Raw genomic sequence first — 24692 nt, forward strand, 5'->3', positions numbered from 1 at the left:
CTCTAACTGTGCACATTTTCAAATTACCTGCCTTTGAGCTTATTAATTCTTTCTTCTTGTTGGTCAGTTCTGCTATTAAAGGACTCTGATGCATTCTGCAGTATGCCAGTTGCATTTTGCAGCTCCAGTATTTCTGCTTGATTTTAATTATTTCAATCTCTTTGTTAAATTTATCTAATGGAATTCTAAATTCCTTCTCTGTGTTATCTTGAATTTCTTTGAGTTTTCTCAACACTGCTATTTTGAATTATCTGTCTGAAAGGTCACATATCCCTGTTGTTCCATGATTGGTTTCTGGTGCCTTATTTAGTTTGTTTTATGAGGTTATGTTTTTCTGGATGATCTTGATGCTTGTGGATGTTTGTCAGTGTCTCGACATTGAAGAGTTAGGTATTTTTTGTAGTCTAGACAGTCTGGGCTTGCTTATGCCTGTCTTTGAATTATCAGGCAGAGACTTTTGGTTTCTTCCCTTACTTTCTCTCAGAGAAATGGAGTCTCTCTCTCTCTGTACTGAGCTGCCTGGAACTGGAGGTGAGGTGCATACACCTCTGTGGCAAGTTCCCCCAGGCCCTCCGCAGTTCCACAAATGTTGTCTGGGAGACAGGGTTTAGAGTCAAAAACCTTAGAAATTTACCTGATATTCTATTTCTCTGAAGCTAAGCTAGCATTCAAGCCACAGTGCAAAGTTCTTTCTGCTCTTCTCTCCCCTTTCCATAGGCAAAAGAGCCTTTCCCTGTGGCCACCACCACCACCAGCACACGGGCTGGGGCAGTGGTCTGCCGGGTCACCACTGATGTTCACTAAAAGCCCAAGGGCTCTTTAGTCAGTGTGTGGGAAATACTTCCAGGCTGGGGACTCACCCTTCAGGGCAATGGGCTCCCTTCTGGCCCAGGGCTGGTCCAGAAATAATGTCTAAGAGCCTATGCCTGGATTCAGGGACCTCAAAAGGCTGTTAGTTGCTCTACCTCCCTGTGATCAAGCTGGTACCTAAGGTGCAAGACAAAGTTCCCTTTACTTTTCCCTATGCTTTTCTCAGACAGAAGGAGTCTGTCACTATAGCCACCACAGCCGAGAACGTGATGGGTCACACCTGAAGTCAGCCGATCTCAGAGCCTAAGGCCCATGGTGTACTACCTGGGTATCATTGCTGGTTATTCAGTACCCAACAGCTCTTTAGTCAGCAAGTGATGAGTCCTGCCAGGACTGTTCTTTCCCTTCAAGGCAGTGGGTTCTTTTTTCCCAGGGTATGCCTAGAAACATCATGAGCTAGGGCCTGTAATGGGGGCATCATAGCTCTGCCTAGTGCTCTATCCAATTCTGGATGAGCTGATCTCCAAGATGTAAGACAAAGTCTTCTTTACTCTTCATTCTCCTCTCCTTAAGCAGAAGCAAGGAGTCACTTTTGTTGCTGCGAGCAGCACTGTCTGGAGTTGAGGAAGAAATAGCACAAGTACTCCCTTAGCCATGCCAGCTGGTGTCTCCCTAGGTCATGTACCACCCTAGTCTACTGGCTCTGAGTTCAGTGCAGTACAGGAGTTGCCTAGGAATTGCAGTCCTTATGTCCTAGACTTTCAAGTTTGCCTAGAATCCCAGAGCACTTTTTCCCATGGTGGCGAGCCTTGCCAAGAGAGTCAACTTCCAGCTGCTGGGATGGGCAGTTCCCCTCTGTATAGGCCTACTCCAAATGCTCTCTCCATCTGTGGGCACTGGCTGAGCCCAGCATAGTTTTGCTTTCTGCTGTTACAAGGCAGCACTGAGTTCAATGTAATGTCCCCCAGTTGTTGTGCTCTCCCTTTCCCAAGTGCACAGACTCTCTGTGCTGCATGGTCACTACTGGGGAGTGGGGGGAAGGGTGGCATTAACAATTCAAGACTGTCTCTCCAACCCCCTTCAATGCCTCTTTCAGCAATATGAAGTTAAAACTAGGTACTATGATTGCTCACCTAATTTGGTTCTTGAGAGGATGGTTTTCTATGTGCAGATAGTTGCTAAAATGCAGTGTTCCTGTGGGAGGTACGAACGCTGTAAGTTTCTATTCTACCATCTTGCTCCACCACTCGGGGATGAATTATCTATTAACATTCTATTTCATTCTATTTTCATTTCTATGAACTTTGTAGAGGGAATTTTTTGTCTTTGCATTATATGTGGCCTTCTAAATGCTTATTTTTTTAATTAACTAGCAGTATAAATTTGTCACATTTATATAATTCAAAACCATAGTATGCTTTCTTAATAAAGAATAACCTCTGAAAATAGGGTAGTATTTGGTCCTATTACTAATGCATCAAAAAACTCTTAGTTGAAATCACATTCTATTGATAACAACTTATTTTATAAATCCTCTACATTTTATAAATCACTTTTAAGTGCAGAGGAAATATCTGAGATGGAATTATTAAATATTAGATAGCATACAGGTAAGATCTCATTTTAATGAGCTTGAGAGACAGAAAAATGTCATTACAATGGAAGCATATTCCTTCCAAAATATCAGAGTATATTGAAAAATGTGTCAAACTTTATTAATAATATTTTCCACTATATATACAGATATTCAAATAAAGGTCATCTCCAATTCCGCCAGCTCACACACTCTTCTTGTTGTTATGCTTGGAAACGTTGCTATGCTGGAGTGTTTCATAGGTGATGTGCAATAATGCAGTCATAGATCTTAGGACGAGAGGTGAATTAATCCAAATCAGGTCCAGATCTGCTTCAAGGTTGGATGATGCCAGAGATTTGATGAGTTACAGGAAGAATTGGGAACAATTCAAGCAAGAAATTCTACTAGACTGATCATTACTTATTTCCTTTTATATTTGTTCAGAAATATTTCTGCATTCTGCTAGATGAGGAGGCAGAGAAGAGATTGAATGAGACAAACCTTCTGCCTTGTATCCTTTTCCTTGCCATTTTAGATTTCATCAAATGGGAAGGTGCCTTATTTCAGACAAACTTCCCCTTGATCTGATCTTTTATTCCCCTATTTGCACATGTAAACTATGACTCTTACTGATCACCTATGCCCACTTGTTCCGTCTACCAACTATGTTCGTGACAAGTTAGAATCACCATTCCCTATCTTAAAGAATCAAACTTAAAAAAATTTCTATATCTACTCTTTATATTAGATATTATGGGGGGTATATTACTAACTTAGAAATGGTCTTTAGTGAGATGTTTAGACAGGGTAAGTTTTTTTTTTTTTTTTTGAGACAGAGTCTCTCTCTGTTACCAGGCTGGAGTGCAGTGGTGCGATCGTGACTCACTGCAACTTCCAACTCTTAGACAGGGTAAGTTCTATAGATAGTAAGAATAAGCAGTTCAAAGTAAGGAAGGCATGATGTGTCATAATATATCTCATGGCCTTGGCATCTAACATTTTCAACATGGATTCATTTTTTTGAGTAGTGCCTTATGTACAAATAATAGGAACACTCTCCAGGTTAAGAGTAAGACAGAGTCTTTATCATTTTATAATTTTATATATCCTCAATGCCAAGCTTACCACTCAGTAATAACTAAGTGCCCAATTCTTCTTTTGAGTGTTGTCTTTCTGCTTACCTGTACATCAGTCTTGAGGGGGAGAAATAACATAATTCAATTAGCACATTATCATGGATTAGAGCTCTTGAACTTTGAGAAAGGAAGATTCAGGAGAGTTAGAGTCAACAGAGAAAAAGGGAAAAGAAGCATCTTAACGGTATCAAACCTGATATTATATTCAGGTGGAAGGGACATGACTGCTGAAAGGCAAAAAAAGCATGCTAAAAGTAGAGTACCAGAGTACAGAAAGAAAGGGCAACTGTTTTAACACTTTTTATCTAATGCAACTTGATTTTTGCCCCTGGCCCCCAAGATGGTGTCTATTAGAGTGATGCCGACCAAAAGGATACCTGTCATGAATGGGAAATGCTGCAGATTGCAAGGAATGGCAAATCTAGATGATGAATAAGGAGCTTGGCTGTTCTTTGTGTGCCTTTGGCGTCAAGTCTTTGGGAGATGAAAAGGTTTCTCCAAAGCTGGCTTGGGGCAAGTGGTGCCTTGTGTAGGAATTTATCTTTCAGTGGATTTCAAATCCTTACCTTTACTTAGTCTTTAACTCTTTTAGTTTCTATATCACTTAATTATTTAATTTTTTTTGAAATAAACTTTTTTTACCTTCATACTTTTTTGACTGCTCTATTAGTTTTATAAGTTTCTTTTCTTGAAGGATGCAGTAATGGCTAAAGCCCATCTCTCTCATTCTCTCATTATTTTTTCTTATATGATTAAAACAATGTCAAAGGCTGTAGAATATGGATTATGAATTTTTATTTCACACAAGAACCATTCTTATCTCAAATGTTACTCTTCCCAGTTGGTGTAAAACTGGAGAGATATGAATGACCAAAATTTTAATGTTGTTCAAATCCAATTTCAAATTTATTTTTAGGTACTTCAAGTTTCTTCTCCACCTTTATTCAGGTGATGCAGATGTTCAAATGTAGCAACCTTTTCCCATCACCTGCTTAGTTCACCACACAGTCTCTCCTCACATTTAGGAAAATAATTGCTACAATATTGATGACATAATTATAGCTATAACTTCTAATAAACAGCATTAACCTGTATGAGACATGCACAGGGTGGTTTCTCAAAGGATTGGTCGTAATTGGGTTCATTGAAAAAACCTGGTTACTTTAGTGATAAAACATACAAGTCATTATTCTTCCTCTTTGCTAAGGACAAATCTGTATTAGTATTATGCATATCCACTCCACTTTGTGGTTTACGTTTAATTTTGCACTTTCTCTGGGAAGTTTCTGATAGCAGTGATATGGAGTTCATAATACTGGATGAAATAAAAATATCTGAGGGTGTCTAAAGCATCTTATTATTATGTCATGATTCCCAATGAAGGAATTTGGGGGACTTATAGAGACCGGATAAAAAGATATTTAGATTTTTTCCTAATTTAATTAATGTGTTTGAGCCTTTTCTCTCTTTTCCCTATGATAATAATTTGGTATTATTTAGTACAATATACTAAAAATATTAGTAATACAAATTATATGAATACTTTATTGTTAATATGTAACTTCTTTCCTATAATTATTGCGGTAGAAATTTAACCATTTTTTTCAGTTATGATGCATTTAATTCAGCATATTTCACAGAAGCTATTCATTTAACTTAGGGGATCAATAGAGAATGCTTTCATTATTGCAATAAGAAAAAATTGTTAAATGGTATAAAACCTAAGATTTTAGAAGAAATCATTATTATTACCTATATTCCATTATGAGGTTAATAATGAAACCTTAGGTGAACTGACAAAAACAGCATGATGGATATTCTGAAGGGCAATTTTCCTAAACCTCAGTGCACACTAACCTGGCCCACACCAATTAGAGAAGGGGAGCACTTAGCCAAGACACCCTACTGCCATCAAGCAACCAGGAATGGCAGCAAGCAGTGGTACCTGAAAGAATGACATGAGTCAAAACCTAGAAAACAAACAATGTTAGACACTGTGTACAAAGGACTTCAGGTGCCTCATCATTGTTTGGTGATTCATACTCCTGTATACTTGGTGATAACATGGAACCATGAGGCTTTCAGTTTTCAGTTATTGTTGATCTCTCAGAGATTAAAACAATAATGATACATCAAAATAAGCTCTGAAGTATTTGCAATTTCAAAAATAGAAATATTTTAGGAACATAACTTATTGTACTTTAACCAAGCATATTTATAATTATTCATCTGTATGCTGACCGGTTCCTGTCAAAATGAAAGGCTAAGCTGGTGTGAAAGTTTAGCCGCCCATGTAAATGCAGAAATGCTTGATAAAACATAAGTAATCCCTGGATGCCATAAATGAAGTGGGACTTCCAAGTTTGTATTAGTCCATTTTCATACTGCTATAAAGAACTGTCTGAGACTGGGTAATTTATAAAGAAAAGAGGTTTAATTGACTCACAGTTCTGCATGGCTTGGGAAGCCTCAGGAAACTTATAATCATGGGAGAAAATGAAGGAGAAGCAAGGACTTTCTTCACATGGCGGCAGGAGAGAGAAGTGTAGGCAAAGGGCAAAGAACCCCTTATAAAACCATCAGCTTTTGTGAGAACTCACTCTCCATCATGAGATCAGCATGGGGGAACTGCCCCCATGATCCAATCACCTCCCACCAGTTCCTGCCCTCAACATGTGGGGATTATGTGGATTATAATTCAAGATACAATTTGGGTGGGGACACAAAGCCTGACCATATCAAGGTTAGAATACTAAAAAGAACCTTAAGTTCTTATAGAACTTGTGTACATCAGACCCTAGGTGCCAGGACCCGGGAGCTTAGGTTCTAACTTTCACTGTGTAACAAGTTTAAGACCTATATGGGAATCTACTGCATAATTCTATAACCTACAAGGCCATACTGACCATGAAGCATGAAAAAGAAAAAAGATAATTTAAAAAACAATCCCTACCCTACATTCTTGGGTGATAAGAAAAAGTCACCCATGAGAAAATAAGGCTCCAAACCTATGATAATGTGGGGATTATGTGATAATGTGGGGATCTGCCATCTAGAGATTTAGGAAAATCAAGATGAGGCAATAAAATGGTAACTGGTCCAGAACCTGTGCAACTCCTAGGGCCCCCATGAGGGCAAATGTACTGCAGGGATGGTTTCTAAACCAGGGCTTCTTGGATGTCTAAAGAAATCCAAATTACCAAAATTACTCAAAATAGAAAATTAAAAAGCACACAAAATAACTAAAGAACATCATGAGGGAGAGACATGACAGAGAATCAGCAAATACAAGCAACATGGTATTTAACGACGGGGGACTATAACGAATCTGGAAAAATACCATATAAATATATTTAAAACATTAAACATTATAACGTGTTATAGATATTATAAGACAAGCTTTGAAAAAGAACCAAGTAAAACTTCTAGAAGTGAAAAGTCAATTATTAAGACGTTAACTTCAATTGCCATGTTAAACATACTAACATGGCAGTTAAAGAAAAATAAGTTAACTATCAGGCTTATATGCAAAAAGCATCCAGAATACAGTATAAAGTGACAAAAATATAAAAACGAGTTTGAGATAAATGGGAGAGGATTTCAGAAGGCCCAAAATACAGTCATGCTTTGCTTAACTATAGGGAGATGGTCTGAAAAACACATCACTAGGTGATTTCATCATTATGTGAGCATCAAAGTGTATATACCAAGACCATCCTGGCTAACATGGTGAAACCCCGTCTCTAATAAAAAAAATACAAAAAAGTAGCCGGGTGTGGTGGCACGCACCTGTGGTCCCAGGTATTCCAGAGGCTGAGCCAGGGGAATCACTTGAAACTGGGAGGCGGAGGTTGCAGTGAGCCAAGATTGCACCACTGCAATCCAGCCTGGTGACAGAGAGAGACTCTGTCACAAATTAAAAAAAAGTACATACATTAACCTAGATGGTATAGCCCACTAATAGTATTTATGTATCTAAACATAGAAAAGGCATGGTAAAAATACAGTGTAAAAGATAAAAAGTGGTACATCTGTATAGTGCACTTGCCATGAATGAAGCCTGCAGGACTGGAGGTTTCTCTGGGTGAATCAATGAGTTAGTGGTGAGTGAATGTGAAGAACTAAGGTTATTACTGTACACTACTGTAGACTTTTAGCTACATTAAGTTTAAGTTTTTTCTTTCTTCAGCAATAAATTAACCTTAGCTTACTGTAGGTTTTTTATTTTATAAACTTTTTAATTTTTAAAACTTGACTCTTTTGTAGGAACATGTAACTTGAAACACAAATGCATTATACAGGTGTACAAAAATATTTTTACACTCTTATTCTATAAGTTTTTTCTATTTCAAATTTTTATTTTTTATTTATTATACTCTTTAAGCTTTTTTTGTTAAACACCAAGACACAAACATACACATTAGCTTAGGTCTACACACAGTCAAGATAATTAAGACGTTACTAGGTGACAGGAATATTTTTAGCTCCACTAGTCTTATGGGACCCCTGTCATACATGAGGTCCGTCATCAACTGAAACATCATTGTGTGGCACATTACTATATATTTAATAGAAGCTCAATAACAAGAGCTTAGATATAATGGGAGAAAGGCAGCATTTGAAGAGATAGTCATGTAGGCTTTTTCAGAAGACATGCATACTCAGAATAAAGGAACATACCAAGACCCTCAAAACACAAGAAAAAGAAATCTACACCAAGGCACATCATAGTGAAATTACAGAATATCACGGAGGTAAACTTTAAATGTTAACCAAATTTGAAGACAGAAGATCCTCCAAGTTACAATATTTATGCCAACAACAACAAAAGCCAGAGTCTGTGGGATAGCATCTGCAAAAGACAGAAATGCTACTACCCTGGAATTCTGTGTCCAGTTGGACTGTCACTCAAGAATGAGAACATGATAAAAACATTTTCAGACAACATCCAAGACAGTAAGGTCTGAAAAAACCACCAAAACCTTTACTTTAGTAAGAAGGAAACTAGGGAGCAGGGGGAAATGGGAAGTTACTAATCAACATGAAGTTTCAGTTAAACAAGATGAATAAATTGTAGACATCTGCCATACAACATTGCACCTATAGCCAACAATACTGTATTATGCACTTACAAACGTGTTCAAATTACAGATTTCATGTTAAATGTTCTTTTGACAATGAGATAACATTTTTAAAAATGAAAGAAACTAAATCCAGATGAAAGGGTTGAAATACAGGAGCCAATGACAAAGAAACAATATTAAATCTGCTCTTTAAACAATTGTAAAAACCAAGTCATTTTTATTCTCAAATCATAAAAACTTTGTTATGCTTTTCTTTTTATATAACAATACTTTAAAGAAATATCTGTTATTTGTTTCAATTTGCTTTAAATAAATAGAAATAGCAACGATGCTGGTATGTTTGATTAAAATGTGAAGAATACAAAGAATGAAATGTTAGGTAACCTTGAAGAATTTTTGGTGTCATGATATAATGCTTAAGTTAAGAAAATGAGAAGGAAAAGCAGCATATAAACATCATATTCACTATTATGTGGGCTGAATAAAAATACATAGGAAAAATATTTATGGCAATGTACCAAAAATATTAAAAATCATTTCTTTGGTGGCATAAGGATATTTTTCCTTTTCCTTTATACTTTTCAAAATCCTACCATGGACATATAATAATAAACAAACTTCAAAATACTTAAACACATAAATATTTTAATAAATTATGAGTTTCACTAATAAACACCATGTTTATGTTTTGCAGGCAAATCTCTCTTCACCATCTTCTACAGTATCTGAGAGTCAGCTGGTATGTATCTTCTAAGTCACAGATCTACAGCAAATTCTGATCTCTCAAGAGAGCTTTACCTGAGTAAAAGTGAAAAAAAGAATATATTTACTATATATATTTTTATTCACTTACTTGTCTAATAAAATTTTACTGATACTTTCCAAAAGCTCCATGGTGGTTGTTTTGCAGGTGGCAAACATACGTAAAACTATACATAGACCTTACTTCCTAGTAACTTACATCCAAGTAGAGGCATTAGAAGAGATTGTGAGGTCAGATGAAAGATGCCATTAGAATTTAGAGAAGAGAGCTCACTCTTTAAAGGAAGAGATCTAAAAAGAGTTTAAGGAGAAGGTCATGATTGAGTAGGATAGTTTTTGGATTTGAGGAAATAAGAAATGGATATTTCACACAGGAGAATTAGCATGCAAATGGTCTAGATCAGTGCTGAGCAATAGAAATACAACGTGAATGACAAATGTAAGCCACGTATGTAATTTTAAAACTTCTAGCACCCATATTAAAAAAGTAAAATGGAACAGGTAATGTTAATTTTCATAAAATATTTTATTTAATGTTATACAAATATTATGATTTCAATGGATAAGCAGTATAAAAATCGAGATATTTTTACATTAGTTTTTTTGGGAAAAGTCTTTGAACTATTGCATATTTTACATTTACAGCAAATCTCAATTCTTCCTAGTCACAAGAGCTCAACAGTGGGTACTACATTGGGCAGCACAGATCCAGACTCTAGAATCTGTTATTTGAAGATAAAATTTGATTAGATGGGAGAATTATTTTTATCTTATAGCGTTTTGTATTTCTTATTCTTACAGTGGTTACCAAATTGAAGTCATGAAATAAGTTTCCTAGATATTACTGGTCAAAGATTTTCTTTTCTTTCTTTTTTTTTTTTTGAGACGGAGTCTCGCTCTGTCGGCCAGGCTGGAGTGCAGTGGTGCGATCTCGGCTCACTGCAAGCTCCACCTCCCGGGTTCACGCCATTCTCCTGCCTCAGCCTCCCGAGTAGCTGGGACTACAGTCGCCTGCCACCAAGTCCGGCTAATTTTTTGTATTTTTAGTAGAGACGGGGTTTCCCCATGTTAGTCAGGATGGTCTCGATCTCCTGACCTCGTGATCCGCCCGCCTCGACCTCCCAAAGTGCTGGGATTACAGGCCTGAGCCATCGCGCCCAGCCAAAGATTTTCTTAATATCTTTGGATGTTTATTGTCTAAAATTGTAAATTCCTGAATAATAGATATCTTCAGTAAAATGATGGAAATTTCTAGTAAAACAGTTTGAAACATTAACTGATATTCCCCTTTTAAAGAAATTGTTTTGGTGTCCTATAGCCACAGCCAACAAATCATCTTGTCATTATTATCCCAATAAAAATAATTACAATATATTTATTTGTAATACTGAGAAATCATAAAAAGCATTGTTTGACTTTTAAAGTAGCTTGATTCGATCAATCCACTTGGGTATACTGGTGTTTATACATATAGTGCGTATATGGCATGAGTTTGAATATGTGTGTGCATTAGTGTCAATTGGTTTAGAACAGTGTGTGTGTGGGGGCAATATAGTATACTTGAAAGAATCTGGGATGAGTATCAGAAGACCCACCTTATACTTCCTGCTCTGACATTAACTAGTGGGCTGACAGTGGGTAAGTCAAAAGTCCGGGAGTCTGGATTTCAATTTCTTAATTGAACAGTGAAAGCATTCTATTGCGTACTTTCCAAGCCCTTCCAGGGCTGTGAATCTATGGTTACTAACACAGTGAAGTTGAAGGAGTTGCCATGGAAACAAGCACTGCAATAACATAATGAGGTTGAATGACTTCCCACTTTAGATATGGAAATATTACTACAATTATTTTAGTACTTAAAATGATGTATTTGTTTATTTAGAGTAATATATGGAAATAAAGAATGTTTTAAACATTCTCATATATAGTTTCACTTAGTATAGTATATAAAATATAGATTTTAGGTGTTGGTGGACTATATATACATGTGTAGGTGTGTATTTTACATACCTGTAAGTTCTTGGTTTAATACTTTAAGAAATTACTTCAAAGTGGCAAATATATATATATGTGTGTGTATATATATATAATAATTTTATAAAATAAGATATAGTAAAACAACTGATTGTGAATGTAATAAAAAAAACTTACTTTTTGCCCAATAAAATAATCCTGTCGTTTGTGTTCTCTAGGGGCAAAACTACAAAGCATTGCTTTGAATGACTTTTATAAGAATTTCTTTGCATTTACTTAAGTCCTTTTCTCTAAGGAGTTCAAGGCATTTCTTAACTAAGTTTTAAATTAAGTTTTAATCTCAAAATGCCCTTGAGATATAGGTAGGTTTGTGAAGGGATTATTATCAAGTAAGCACATCACATTAAAAAAAAAATCTCTTCTACTGATATATTTATTTAATTCAATAATTTTGGTTTCTATTTCATGACATTAGCCCTATGTTTATATTAATACTACCCGAGAGTGAAATAAATAGTGGAAAATGATTGTATGTAAGACATGTTATAGGGCATGTACTTCACTAAGGATTTAGAATATTGTTACACTTAACACTATTTATAAAGTTATAATTTTTTCATTTTTATGAATGAATTTTCAATATTTGCCATCATGAACTCTTTAAGTTCTGAATAATATGAGTAAATAAGAATGTCTTTGATAAACAAAACTTTGAGATATATATATTTATATTTTTATATATGTATGTGTTTATAATATACATACATATATAGATGACATATGAGGTAATTCTGATTATATATACACATCTTTGTTTATATGAGTAAGTATGTATGGATGTATAACACATAAAAACAAAGTTATTGGAAATGTATGATATTTTATAGTTAAATTATATAAACAAATATTTGTTTTGTGTAAAACAAACAGTAAATAGTTAAAATTATTTGACTCCTATTTTAGGAGATAAATGTAGTAAATGTGTTGAAGAGAAAATATATGACAAATTGCTATGGTACCACAAGCTTAATGCAATTCTCAAATTGCTTTTGAGATTTAACTTTTTAAAGACATATCATTTTTTCATGCTTTCAAATTTTTAACTTGGCTGATCTGTTTGCTTGCTTTTATTGCAAGTGTGCCAATTCAGAATTGGAAAGAAGAAATAGAGCCATGACCCTTACTCTTAAAATACTTCCGTTGTTTACTCTGGAAGCCAAATGATTTAGAGTTGGGCTTGGGAGACTGTTTTGGAGGCTTATGTGAAGCTAGTTCACCGATCTTAGCTTCTCTTCTTCTATTAAACTGCACTGCAGTCGATCAGAACTGGAAAGGAAATTAGAGATGAAAATATTGGAAATTCCCACCTATTCACTGGAGATTGGAATAACGACTCTGTCAGCCTGGAGGGATTATTGTAAGGCTCACATATCATAAAATGTGGAGTTGTCAGTATACTGCTATAGACAGGGAGAGGTTATTTTTGCACATAAAATCTGTGAATGATGAAGAGATGTTATGAGCAGCCATTTTTACAGAAAAAGAAACAACTGCTGATGGAGTTAAATAGATTATCTAGGATCACCAGCATTAGTGTTCATCCTTGCTTTGTGTAGCTTTGGAAAATGAATCATTAATATTGATTTTAGATAATTCAAGGAAAATAAGACAAGGAGTTTGGAAACAGGGCCTCACTGGAAGCATTACTTTCACTGGGTACATCCTGTGTCTGACTCTGCCTTGTGTTTTTGCACTGCCTGGAAAATGTGAGTACTTACCGTGGAGGAGACTGGATAGGGTCAGTTAGAGTACTGAAGTTTTCACAGCTGTGAATAGTGCTTCCTGTAGCATATTAAAAGGAGCAAGAGGAAAGGAAAGATCTAGAGTCTACGTTAAACCTTCACAAAGCTTTCCTAGCTGTTGAGCTGAATCATCACAAAGACATTAACAAAGGCCAGCGGGGTCTTTTTCCCTGCATAAGATAACACACAAGGTAGGCTCCCCAAGGTAGCTAAACCCTGGTCTTCTTTGGCAGTCGGGGAGCCTGGTTTAGATGACATTTGCCTTTTGCTTTTGAAATTTCATGCCGTTACAAAATGTTCACTGTTGTCCAGGATGGAATACTTAATATAGAGAGCACAAAACAATAGATTTTAAAAATGAGTCACATGGCTATATACAGGTAAAAGCAAGATGCTATTTACTGGAACACTATTAAGAAGAGTGCTTAAACTTGCAAATACTTTGTTCCTAGTTCTGAATGCCAGCTGATGTGTCCAGCTTTAGTGGTGCATGACTCATCTTTCTGAGGGCCCTTAAGGCCTCTGTTGTTCAGAAAATGCAGCCCTGAAAGCTTTTATGTAGAACCGATGTCTCCTTCAAGCTCAAAGGCAGTTTCTCCTTGACCAGTTTTTCCTTGACATAACGTACTTAAGTGCCACAGCATTTACCAGGTACACCTCCTCAGGTTTGAGTCATGCTATTATCTTTTATTTAACCATTGAAATATTTCAATCTGGCCAATCTGTATTGTGTATATTCCATGAAATGCTTCTTGAGCCATGACATATGGCCTATAATTATTGAGGTCTTATGTATGTTTATTTTTATACAACTATTGTAATCATTATAAAACTTTTTTTTGGAAAACACATCAAGTAGGTACTTTTGTGAATGGTCTAGATCATTTAGAATCAACATGCCATATTTATAATTGCAAAGTATACATTCTGTTTTTCCTTTCAAATTTATTTTATGCTGTTTTTTCTTTATCAAGTTTTGTCATGCATATTATCTCATTAGGTTCTCTAATCACCTTTGAGTTAGTATGGCAGGAATTGTTATTTCCATTATTCTGATGAAAAAACTGAAGTTTAAATATCTAGAATGCCATGTCAATAGTTGCTTGGTAATAAGTGGTATAAAAATCTCTTTTGTTTTTTCCAATCTTGGGAGCTTTACCCTATGCCACAGTGTTTTGAGATTTAAGATATTTGTTTGAGGGGAAAACATAGCTTAAGTGTCTGCTTCAAGTATATAATAATGTTTATTTAAAACAAGAATTAGGGTCTATAAACCTGTATTATCTGAATGAGTAAATCAGGTAAATAATTTAGAGAATATTGCTTTTGTCCACAATTTTGCCTGGTAGAATATATTGAGTTTGCACAAACTTTTTTGCCATGGAAATTCTAAAGGCAAAGAAAAAAGCACTGGAGAATGAAGACAAAACTGCAGCAAATGGGTCAAAAACAACCATGGCACTTTCACAAACTCTTTGAGCCCACAAAATTAGTAGAATTTCCGGCCAGACTCACAGAATTTGCTATATGTTGTTTTGTTACTTTCTTGCAGTTTTGTTACACATCTTATCTCTCCAGAAAGATCAAAATAAACTCTTGAAAGCTGGCACCCTATCCTTTATTTCTTTTTTTCTTTATCACACCACCCTAGAGCTTATTACTATAGCCAAAGGCAATTAAAAAACATCAGTCCATTAGTGTTAGTTGAAGTTACTAGTTTAAGAAAGATTTTGCTGCAAAAACCCATTATTTAAAAATATTGGTCATGGATTCTCTAGGTCAGCGCTGGTAGTTAATCTTCAACTTTGGTCTCTAGCCCAGAGGCTGTACCAACTTGCTGTCATAGAATTATAAGTTCCAAAGGATGGAAATAGTATCTATTTACATAGTGCCCCAAGTGACAATGTTCAAGTATGAGTGTATACCTGATAGATTATAAACACAAATCAATAGCAGGCTTAGACAAGTGTCTTATAGCCCATTAAAACCTGCCACTGGGCTTTGGGGAACCAATACATTCACTCCCTTGGATTTTTTGCTGTCCCCAAGACTAATGTTAGCATCAGATATAATATCCTCTTCTCCTCCCCACTCTCCACTCTTGAATTCTCTAAAAAAGATGACATCATTGTGTTTTGGTATTAAGAGTTTTATTGCATATCACCATGAACAGAGAGTGAAAAACAACAATTTATTTTAAATGAAGAAGATTAAAATCTTGTAAAGTCCATAAAGAAGTGGCCTCTTTCCTTGACTTTCTGAAGATGATAACTTTAGCTTTCTACTCTTTCTTCTGAGGGTGGAACTCACCAACCCACTTTCCTTCTTCTCATCCTCTATTGGAAAAATGCCATATGGCTCTTCTATCCCTCAAAGTTCCCTCTTTGTGTGTTATATTGTGATCAAAAAGCCAATTCAAGAAAAATAATGGAAGACCTCAAGGAGTCAATCAACACTTTTTTTAAAAAAAAAAAAAAGTTATTTTAAGTTCCAGGGTACATGTGCATGACGTGCAGGTTTGTTACATAGGTAAAAATCTGCCATGGTGATTTGCTGCACCAATCAAACCATCACTTCTGTATTAAGCCCAGCATGAATTAGCATATTTTCCTGATGCTTTCCCTCCCCGCCCACAACAGGCCTCCATGTGTGTTGTTCCCTAACATGTGTTCATGAATTCTCTTTATTCGGCCCCCACTTATAATAAGAACATGCAGTATTTGGTTTTCTGTTCCTGCATTAGTTTGATGAGGATAATGGCTGCCAGCTCCATTCATGTCCCTGCAAATGACATGATCTCATTCCTTTTTATGGCTTTATAGTATTCCATGGTGTATATGTACCACATTTTCTTTATCTGGTCTATCATTGATGGGCACTTGGGTTGATTCCATGTCTTTGCTATTGAATCAGTACCTCTTATAGACTCCATATTGAATTATAGTCAGCACACTGAGCTTCTGTCTGTCAATTAACTTATTCATTCTGCAAGTATTTATTGAGCACCAACCAGGTACAGGCACCATTCTAGATGTTGGAGATATAAGAGTGAATAAACCAAAGATCCTGGTTTCACAGAACTTACGTTCTAGTGGAGAAAGAAAGACAATAAACACAAACAGATGTCAGGTAGTGGTAACTGCTGTGGAGAAAATAAAGCAGGTAAGAGAGGTGGAGATTGCTATTTTATATGGCTCATTAAAAAGATCTGTCTGATAAGGTGATGTTTAAACGGACATTTGAAAAACTGAAAAAGAAGGAATAAGGGAGTTCCAGACAAGGGAAGAGCAAATACAAACTCCTGGAGGAGGCAGTATCATATAGTGTGTAAGCTAGAGTAGAAAGAGTGAAGGGGTGGAAGGGACAGTACTAGGAAATAAGATTGGAAAAAGAGAGGCTGGTTAGGGATATGAAAGATCAGGTCATACAGCACCCTTATAGGCATTGCTTTGTAGGCACTACCAGGGCTTTGAACTTTACTCTCAGTAAAAAGGTGACACATTAGAGAGCTTTCAGAGGAGAGTTGACATGACTTGATGTAGAACTGACGGACATCATTTGGGAGATGAGTGACATGACTCGACTTATATATACTGTGGTTATCTTGTGATTTACTCAACTGGATTGTGAGCCCTCTGAAAACAGGGGGTATGTCTTTTTTTATTTCTATAGACACTATAGTTCCTGAATAGACTAGATCTTAACTGGCAAAATGTCTCCCGTGAACATCTGGTAGAGGTGTGCTTCAGAGTTGCAAAACAGCTATTTTGTCTTTCAGGCACTTCGAAAATGTCTATACCCAGTGTAAATCAATTCTCAGTACATTCATGAATTGATATTTTTGATTTGGAGAATCTTCTCATTTTTCTTCTTGTGCCCTTTGCGCTGGCTATGAGAGTCATTACCTTTTTTATTTTTCCACATAGGCTGGAAAGAAAATTACAAAACTGCTTTTTCTGGCATCATTAGATGGCCATTTGCATCTATCAGTCATGAGTCTGACTATTCTATGGATTCTATTGTAGATAAAAATGAAAGAAGGGCCTCTTAAGGCTAGTTTAGTTGTAATATTGCTGAACAATGACAATCTTACAGTAGTTCAGTTTCATAGACTCCCCTAACTTGATAAATCTAATTTCCTCTGTATTTGTTTGGACACAGATGTAACAAATTAAATTGTTCAGAATTAGAGAAGTTGTTCAAGAGAACCTTTACTTGAAGTCCAAAGGTATCAGCAAAGACCACTACATGCAAAGATGCAATGTAGATTAGGAATTAATAAAGCATAGTCTGTTTTAAAGCCTCTCCTTCAGTCTGGAGACAGAAGACAGCAAGGCCAAATGGATGTCTCTGGAATGATAGACTAAGAAAGATCTATCTCTACATGAGCAGCACATTTTAATGTATTGAGTTCAAGTCTAGTGTCTTTCAATTTTTAATGTGTACATGAATCGCTTAGGGATTTGTAAAAATGCAGATTCAGATTCAGTAGGCTTAGGTTGGGCACTGAGCTTTGGCATTCATAACAGGTTCTCAGATGATGCTGATACTGGTCTACAGCCTTCATTCTAAGGGTCAAAGTGCTAGCAGACAATGTCTTAATTGGATAGAACATTAGTTAACTTTCTGTTGCAAATGTAGATTGCATCACCATTTGACATTGTGAAACAAGGTATGAGGAAGAATCGAGGGGAAGTTAACTAATATTCCAAGAGAGACTTATGTGTGATGACAACAGTGCCAGTTGCTTCATATATGCTGTTTCATAGACTTTCTAAGTGGCACTTTGAGACCCTTGTTTGGATGATGGGTTTGAATATGCAGAAACCATATATTTTTTTTTTTTGCTGTAACTCTGTGTGGTATAATTCCTGAGGGGTCAGAAAGGTAAGTAATAAAATGTGTCATTACCCATTATGAAAGGACATAGTCATGTATTAGAATTACAACTCTTCAACAGAAGGTCTACACAGGTTGAATGGCTTTTCCAAGGTAATACAGTTTATTAACAACATTGCAAGAACTAAAATCTATGTCCATGTTTCTCTCCTTCTACAATATTATGCTACTTCATGAGAGTAAATTTTTAACCAAATCCAAAGACACGTGGGAATTTGATGTCTTGGCTATGCAAATTATGGAGTATTTTAGGAGTTGGTGAAGAGGTGTGTGTGTCTCTGTGTGTGTGTGTGTGTGTGTGTATATATGTGTGTGTGTGTTTGTGTGTGTGTGAAGAGAGTGGATGTGTGGATGTGTACAGTCACCAGGAACTGAAAACATTAGATAACATTGGGTCCTAAATGTTCTGAGAATATTTAGGATGGCTAATGAAAAGAAAGTAAAATGGCATAGAATGAGTTAACAATGGCCAAAATCAAGGATGAGACAGTTGATAGTGGAAATAAAACAGAGAAACAATATATTTTAAAGGAATAAAAAAATATAAAAACTACAGAAGCTTTGTTTTTGATTAGGCAGGATAAGTTACAGAGAGGTGGATATTTAACAAAGATTTCCAACTTCTATCTATTCTATGATGTCTCTCTTCCTCCCTGGAATCGGCATAGAAGTGATAAAAATCACAGGCATGATGATCAGACCAAACATGGATTTAAACCTTAACATATTAACTGCATGACTTTGGCATGTGACTTATTACCTTTAGAACTCCCACATAATTTATAAGAAATTGATGAGATGATCTATCTAAAATATTGAGTTCAGTTTTTGATTCTATATTGATAGAATATAAAACCTGTGTCTATAGACAATGATAGTGCCATTAGCTGCAATGGGTCCTCAAGGATTTTGAAGCTGGTTTTGAAGCACATGAAAAGGCATGAGGAAGGTGCATAGGCTACCATGCAGATGACTTGTTAGTATACCAAGGTTTGTGGAGGGTGCATGAGGTTCAGAATTGGGACACTAGGGTTCGATTTTTAACTGGACCAATACTGAGAGATGGTTGGGTTTGAAAGGTATGGTTAAAGGTTATAGGATGAGAGAAGTATGAACAATGTCAAAGGCAAACTATGTGTAGTTGTCTTTTGCCTAGAGTTGGCTTCCATATCTATGAAGTATTGACTACTGGGTAACAACAAATTAAGGTTGTTGGAGCAAAGAACAGGACTAAAGAAAAAGGGAATATATACAATGTAAAAATCAGGGAAACCATATGAAGACCAAGCAAGTAAATAGAATGAGGAAGACTCAGAGACTTCATATAGCCCAACCCTGGGAACACAGAGTCCAAGAAAAGAACATGTGGAAAATCTGGTAGAATGGAGGAAATGGAGCAAAAATCATTGTCTAATTGTCAGAGACAACCATCAAATCCAGGAAACTCATAAGAACTAAAGAGCATGAAAACTGGTAGAGAAGCAAATATGAAGCATCAGTAACAGACTCTGATACTGAATGTATCTGATATCCAACCAACCAGAAGAGTCTCTCTTCTGATGTCACCCTGGAAAGGACTGATCCCAAGACGGATGATCCGAGTGGAAGGCTCTAGGCCAGAATAACCCCAAACATCTGCCTGCTTGCAATAAAGGGACCCAGGCAGTCATATTTCTCTGGTAGAGGTTATCCTACCATCCAAAGTGCTCCTGGTTAGATTTCTTCTCCCTGCTTTCATCTTTCTGCATAGTGACACCAAGCTTAGCCCCTAAAGTACCATGTTGGTTTTACAGCCTTGTAGTCCCTGAGTCCTGGAGTTGCATTTATTTTCTGCCTCACAAGGGAGTAGAAGAGAAGGAGAAAGTGCAGGAATAGGAGAGGAAGAAAGAAGAAATGAAGCAGGAAGTAAAATGAAAAAAAGAGACAGAGGTGTGGACAACTTAGGATCATATCCCAGATATCAGGCATCTCCATAATTACAGGTGGCTATAGAAACCAGGAACTGCCTGGACTTTTTTTTTTTTTTTTTGCAGCACTTAATGGAGGAATATTGTTCTCATGTGTATATTCTATGGCATGACTTCGTGCACAATTGGATGCCACTTGTTCATTTTTCCCCTTGAGAAAAATCAGAGTTTCTTAAGTGGGAGATATTTCTCAATCTGGGGAAGATAGAGACTTGTCTCAATCTGTATTTCCTCAGTTGTCATATACATGAAAGACCAAATATCTGTTGAAGAAAGTATTGCAGAACGACATTTATTCAAGACTCAAAATTTATCAGGTGCTTTTGCAGAGAGATAGATGTAGTCCCTTAAGGCTTAACTTGTGAGCATCAGCATTGACTGAAAAGAGCTAATTTACCATTTTCCAAAAGGAAATGGGGTTGAGAAGAATGATTGCCGCAAAAGTGCTTAAACAGAAAGAGCATCACAGCTTTTTATTAAATTATTGTTTGGGATGTTTTTGCAAACATCAATCTTTCTGTGACATTTTACGGGGTAATAAGATTTTGGTGGTTGTGAAACACCACATTTTGGAATTACCCCAAACTGGAGTTCTCCTTCTGCCCCTCTTTGTCAAATCGACACTGGGTACAAGCTTAAGAATCTCGAGTGACTGATGTATTAGCTAAAATTCTTTTGATTGCAAATGACAGAAGTAAAGTTGAGTTAAATAAAAAGGTGTGTGTGTGGGGGAATCTAGTGTAAAAGAAAAGGAAAGAACCTCAGGACAGGAAATTCATGTAAGCCCCTGGAATGTTTGGGGAGTCAATTCTGGAAAGCCCTCTGGTGTCTCTCCTTTCTGGGCTGCCCCTCCATGCACTTTGCTCTATCCTTCTTGATCTCAGCATATCTGCTTTTTAGGTCGTGTTAAGGCTTTCCTGTAGCTTTTACATGACATACTTTAATTTCAGTCTCCCACAGTTACTGCAGAGCAGTTTAAATCCCTGTTCCACGTTACTGGGAGAGACAATCTATTTGCCACCCACCCTCCACTCTTTAGGTCAGAAAGTCACCTCAGTTCATAATATGAACATAGCATCTGGGGGCCCAGCTTTGTAGATTTTGGGGCATGGAGGGTGAGCAGTTTCCAGAAAAAGAAAGTTGTCATGGGCTTGGTGGATATACCAAAGTCATCTATGCTATCATGCCCAGAATGCTGCCTGACAAAGAGAAGACTCTCAATAAATATTTAGCAAATGAAATATTTGTTGACCAAATGCACCAGCAAGGGTAGAACATGTTTGCATTTCGAATGTTACAATAGTAGATCTTTAAGAACTGGATTGCTGTTATAGTTAAATTTTAACTAAACTTATATTAGTTAAAATCATTTGACTTCAGGCTGTTTTTATGCATTTTTGAAATCATTTTAAAATTAAAAAAATATAATTTTCTGTGAGAACAGCATTGAATGACTTAACAATACACATATTTGTTCATTTTAATAGTGTTTTTTTCCTGTTTTTTAAATATTTATTTTACATTCATGAAGACTAAGCCTGGAGTAATTCGCCCAGTACCTGTAAAATCCAGAATATTACTGAAAAAAGAGGAGGAAGTCTATGAACCCAACCCTTTCAGTAAATACTTGGAAGATAACAGCGACCTCTTTTCTGAACAGGTGAGCACATACAAGAGAAAATGTTTGCTATTTTGATAAATGACTATATAAAATAAAGATGTCTCTATGAATATAGTATGTGTAGGAACATGTTCATTTGATTGGAATATATTTGGTAATGAAAAATTCTTGCATAATAAATAGAAGTTCCTAAATAATTCAAGCATAATATTTTGAAGCGTTTTAATGTGTGTTTTTTTTTTTCTAAAACTTGTCTATCTAGTGCTGGTATTGTTTTGGGGACCAAGATGTTACTCTCTATAAAGACATCATGAAATCACTGATTGGATGGGTCATATAGGTGTTGCATTGTTACTTCTAAAATTCTGCTTCTAGCTGGGTACAGTGGCTCATGTCTGTAATCCCAGCATTTTGGGAAGCCAAGGCAGGAGTATTGCTTGACCCCAGGAGCTTGAGACAAGCCTGGGCAACATGGGAAAACCCCATCTCTGCAATAAATTAAAAAAAAATAGCTGGGTATGGTGGCGTGTGCCTGTGGTCCCAGCTACTTGGCAGGCTGAAGTGAGAGAACTGTTGAAGCCCAGGAGGTCGAGGCTCCAGTGAGCAAGTAATCATGCCACTGCAGTCCAGCCTGGGTGACAGAGCAAGACCCTGTCTCAAAAAGTAAAACAAAATTTTGCCTCCTTTTGAGGAGATGGAATATTTTAGATTTGGCATATTGAAGTTGACAAAAGTCCTGTTTAGATTCATATTAACAGAGACAATGCAGTCTCCCAGATTGGGAAGTAATAGTAACAGAATCGGGGCTCAAGTCATATTTAGGATTTGTTGTTCATTTTGTTTATGTTTGAAAAGTCTATACTAGATTCTCCTTATATATTATATATGTTGAAGGAGGTAAAATGGAGGATTGTCAATGGTGCTTTATATTTGTGAAAAATATGAAAATACACATTTATGCAATATAAAACTTCATAATGAATAGCAGAGATTTTAAGTCTTTGTCATATTAAAATGCAGCAAATTGTATGGGCTATATATTTTATTGAGAGATTGAAATATGAAATTAAGCAATGTAAGATATTCAGAAAACTTTCTGAATACAGTCAGGACATGTAAGATCATCATATTTTATACTCCATAATAAAATATATTTATAAAGGAATATAAGGTGTTATGCTCTTTTTAAAATTTTAGTTTGAAAAATAATAACTAACAATATTCTTGAAAATATAAATTATATTTATATTTATATTTATAAAACATAAAGAATCTCTTATCTGACGTGTTAGCTTTGTGACCGTGGGTAAGTGGTTTCATCTCTCTAGGTTTCAGTTTCTTTCTTTCTTTTTTTTTTTTTTGAGATGGAGTTTCGCTCTGTTGTCTAGGCTGGAGCTCAATGGCGCCATCTTGGCTCACTGCAACCTCTGCCTCCTGGGTTCAGGCGATTCTCCTGCCTCAGCATCCTGAGTAGCTGGGATTACAGGCGCCTGCACTACTCCCGGCTAATTTTTGTATTTTTAGTAGAGACAGGGTTTCACCATGCTGGCCAAGCTGATCTCAAACTCCTGACCTCAGACGATCTGCCAGCCTCCGCCTCCCAAAGTGCTGGGATTACATGCGTGAGCCACCGCGCCCCGGCTGGCTTCAGTTTCTTAATGCACAAAATGAGGTGTTCAGATTAGGTACCTTTTAAGGATCCTTTAAACACTAAAATTTGCATTACTTAAAATCTATGATTAACCATAACTGGGTGTGAAATCCCTATGTAACCTTGAAAAAGTTCCTTACAAATACTTTTTATGATTAGTTCTGGTTTTTATTTACAAAATTCAGATGAAAATATTTTCCATTGATTTGTATACACTTTGTGAGAAGGCTATGATTTATAAGTCTGATTTTTTTAGAAGGCATTGATAGGATCAAAAATGATAATTAATGGCAATTATTTTAATTTTGTGGAATAAAATATAGACCTCAAATTAAATTAAATAGGGAAATCTTGTTGATATATAAGGTTGCCTTCACTAATTCCATACATAACAGAAATGGAAACTCCTGTGGGGAAAACATTTTTTTATCATTAACAAAAGCACTTATGAAATATCTATTGCTTGCATGACACTAATATTTTAGTGGCTTTTAGTATGAAGTTTTAGATAGTATGTGATAATTATAAAATGTTTATAAAAATAATTTAGCAGTTATATGAAAATCAAACCACTAACAGTTAAATTTCACATATTATCCATGTAACCTACATTGTTCAAAATATGATCCACTGCTGGAAGATAATAACTTTATTCTTCTGTGTGAGTATAATTTTAAATTCATGCATTTTACTTCAAGCAAGACTCCTTGTAGAGTACCGAGTTAATCTACCTGTAATTTAGGACATGTACTATCTACTGAAATGATAAATTCCATTTTCAAGTGTAGAAAATTCTTGTCATTAAAAATAATTGCCATTTCTTTTCATTGCTTTTTCTGACTGTAAAGTAAGTTTAAAGCTCTTTTTACATTACAACATAAATCTATTTATTTCTAAATACTTGGCTGAAAATTTGACCTATTTTGCAAATCTTAAGTTACCACAGACCTAATCTTATCTATATTTTCTTTCAACCAATTTATCCTCATTTGTATCCCCATTTGAATGTGGAACATGAGAAGTAATAGCAGACAATGCACTGTCAGAATTGAAAGAAGCCTAGTATACCACTTAAAAGTGAATTCCAAAGGTCCCCTGGCCGTATTCATTGACCTAGCATGAAAGGGAAAGATAAGATAGAACCTTGGGGCCACTGAACACCTGGGAAAGGGCATGTACTGTCAACTGGCTTTTTTACGTTGAGCTTTAACTATCATCTCATTATGTCCGGAATCTACAATGGAGAGATACCAAAACAGCTCTCAAGGGTAGATGCTTACATCTGCTTAAAAAATAACTTGAATAATAAAATGTATAATCTCAGCATTGCTACTTCATCAGAACCTCAATAGAAGAAAGTGTACTCAAATTCATTTCTAGTCACTATTGTCTTCTCTTACACGGCTGCCA

At 36.0% G+C, this 24692-nt stretch overlaps 1 protein-coding gene across 10 annotated transcripts in view; it reads left to right on the forward strand.

Annotated features, from left to right (window-relative positions):
- The window catches only part of MLIP (muscular LMNA interacting protein), a 251973-nt gene that overhangs the window by 168507 nt on the left and 58774 nt on the right, over positions 1-24692 (forward strand). For all 10 annotated transcript variants that reach the window (XM_054492411.2, XM_054492420.2, XM_054492419.2 and 7 more), the window contains 2 exons: positions 9301-9345; positions 21542-21670. In XM_054492411.2, coding sequence (XP_054348386.1) covers positions 9301-9345; positions 21542-21670 — 174 coding nt within the window. The remainder of the gene's footprint in view (positions 1-9300; positions 9346-21541; positions 21671-24692) is intronic.

This window comes from Pongo pygmaeus, chromosome 5, assembly GCF_028885625.2.
Source record: "Pongo pygmaeus isolate AG05252 chromosome 5, NHGRI_mPonPyg2-v2.0_pri, whole genome shotgun sequence".
NCBI classification, from domain to species: domain Eukaryota; kingdom Metazoa; phylum Chordata; class Mammalia; order Primates; family Hominidae; genus Pongo; species Pongo pygmaeus.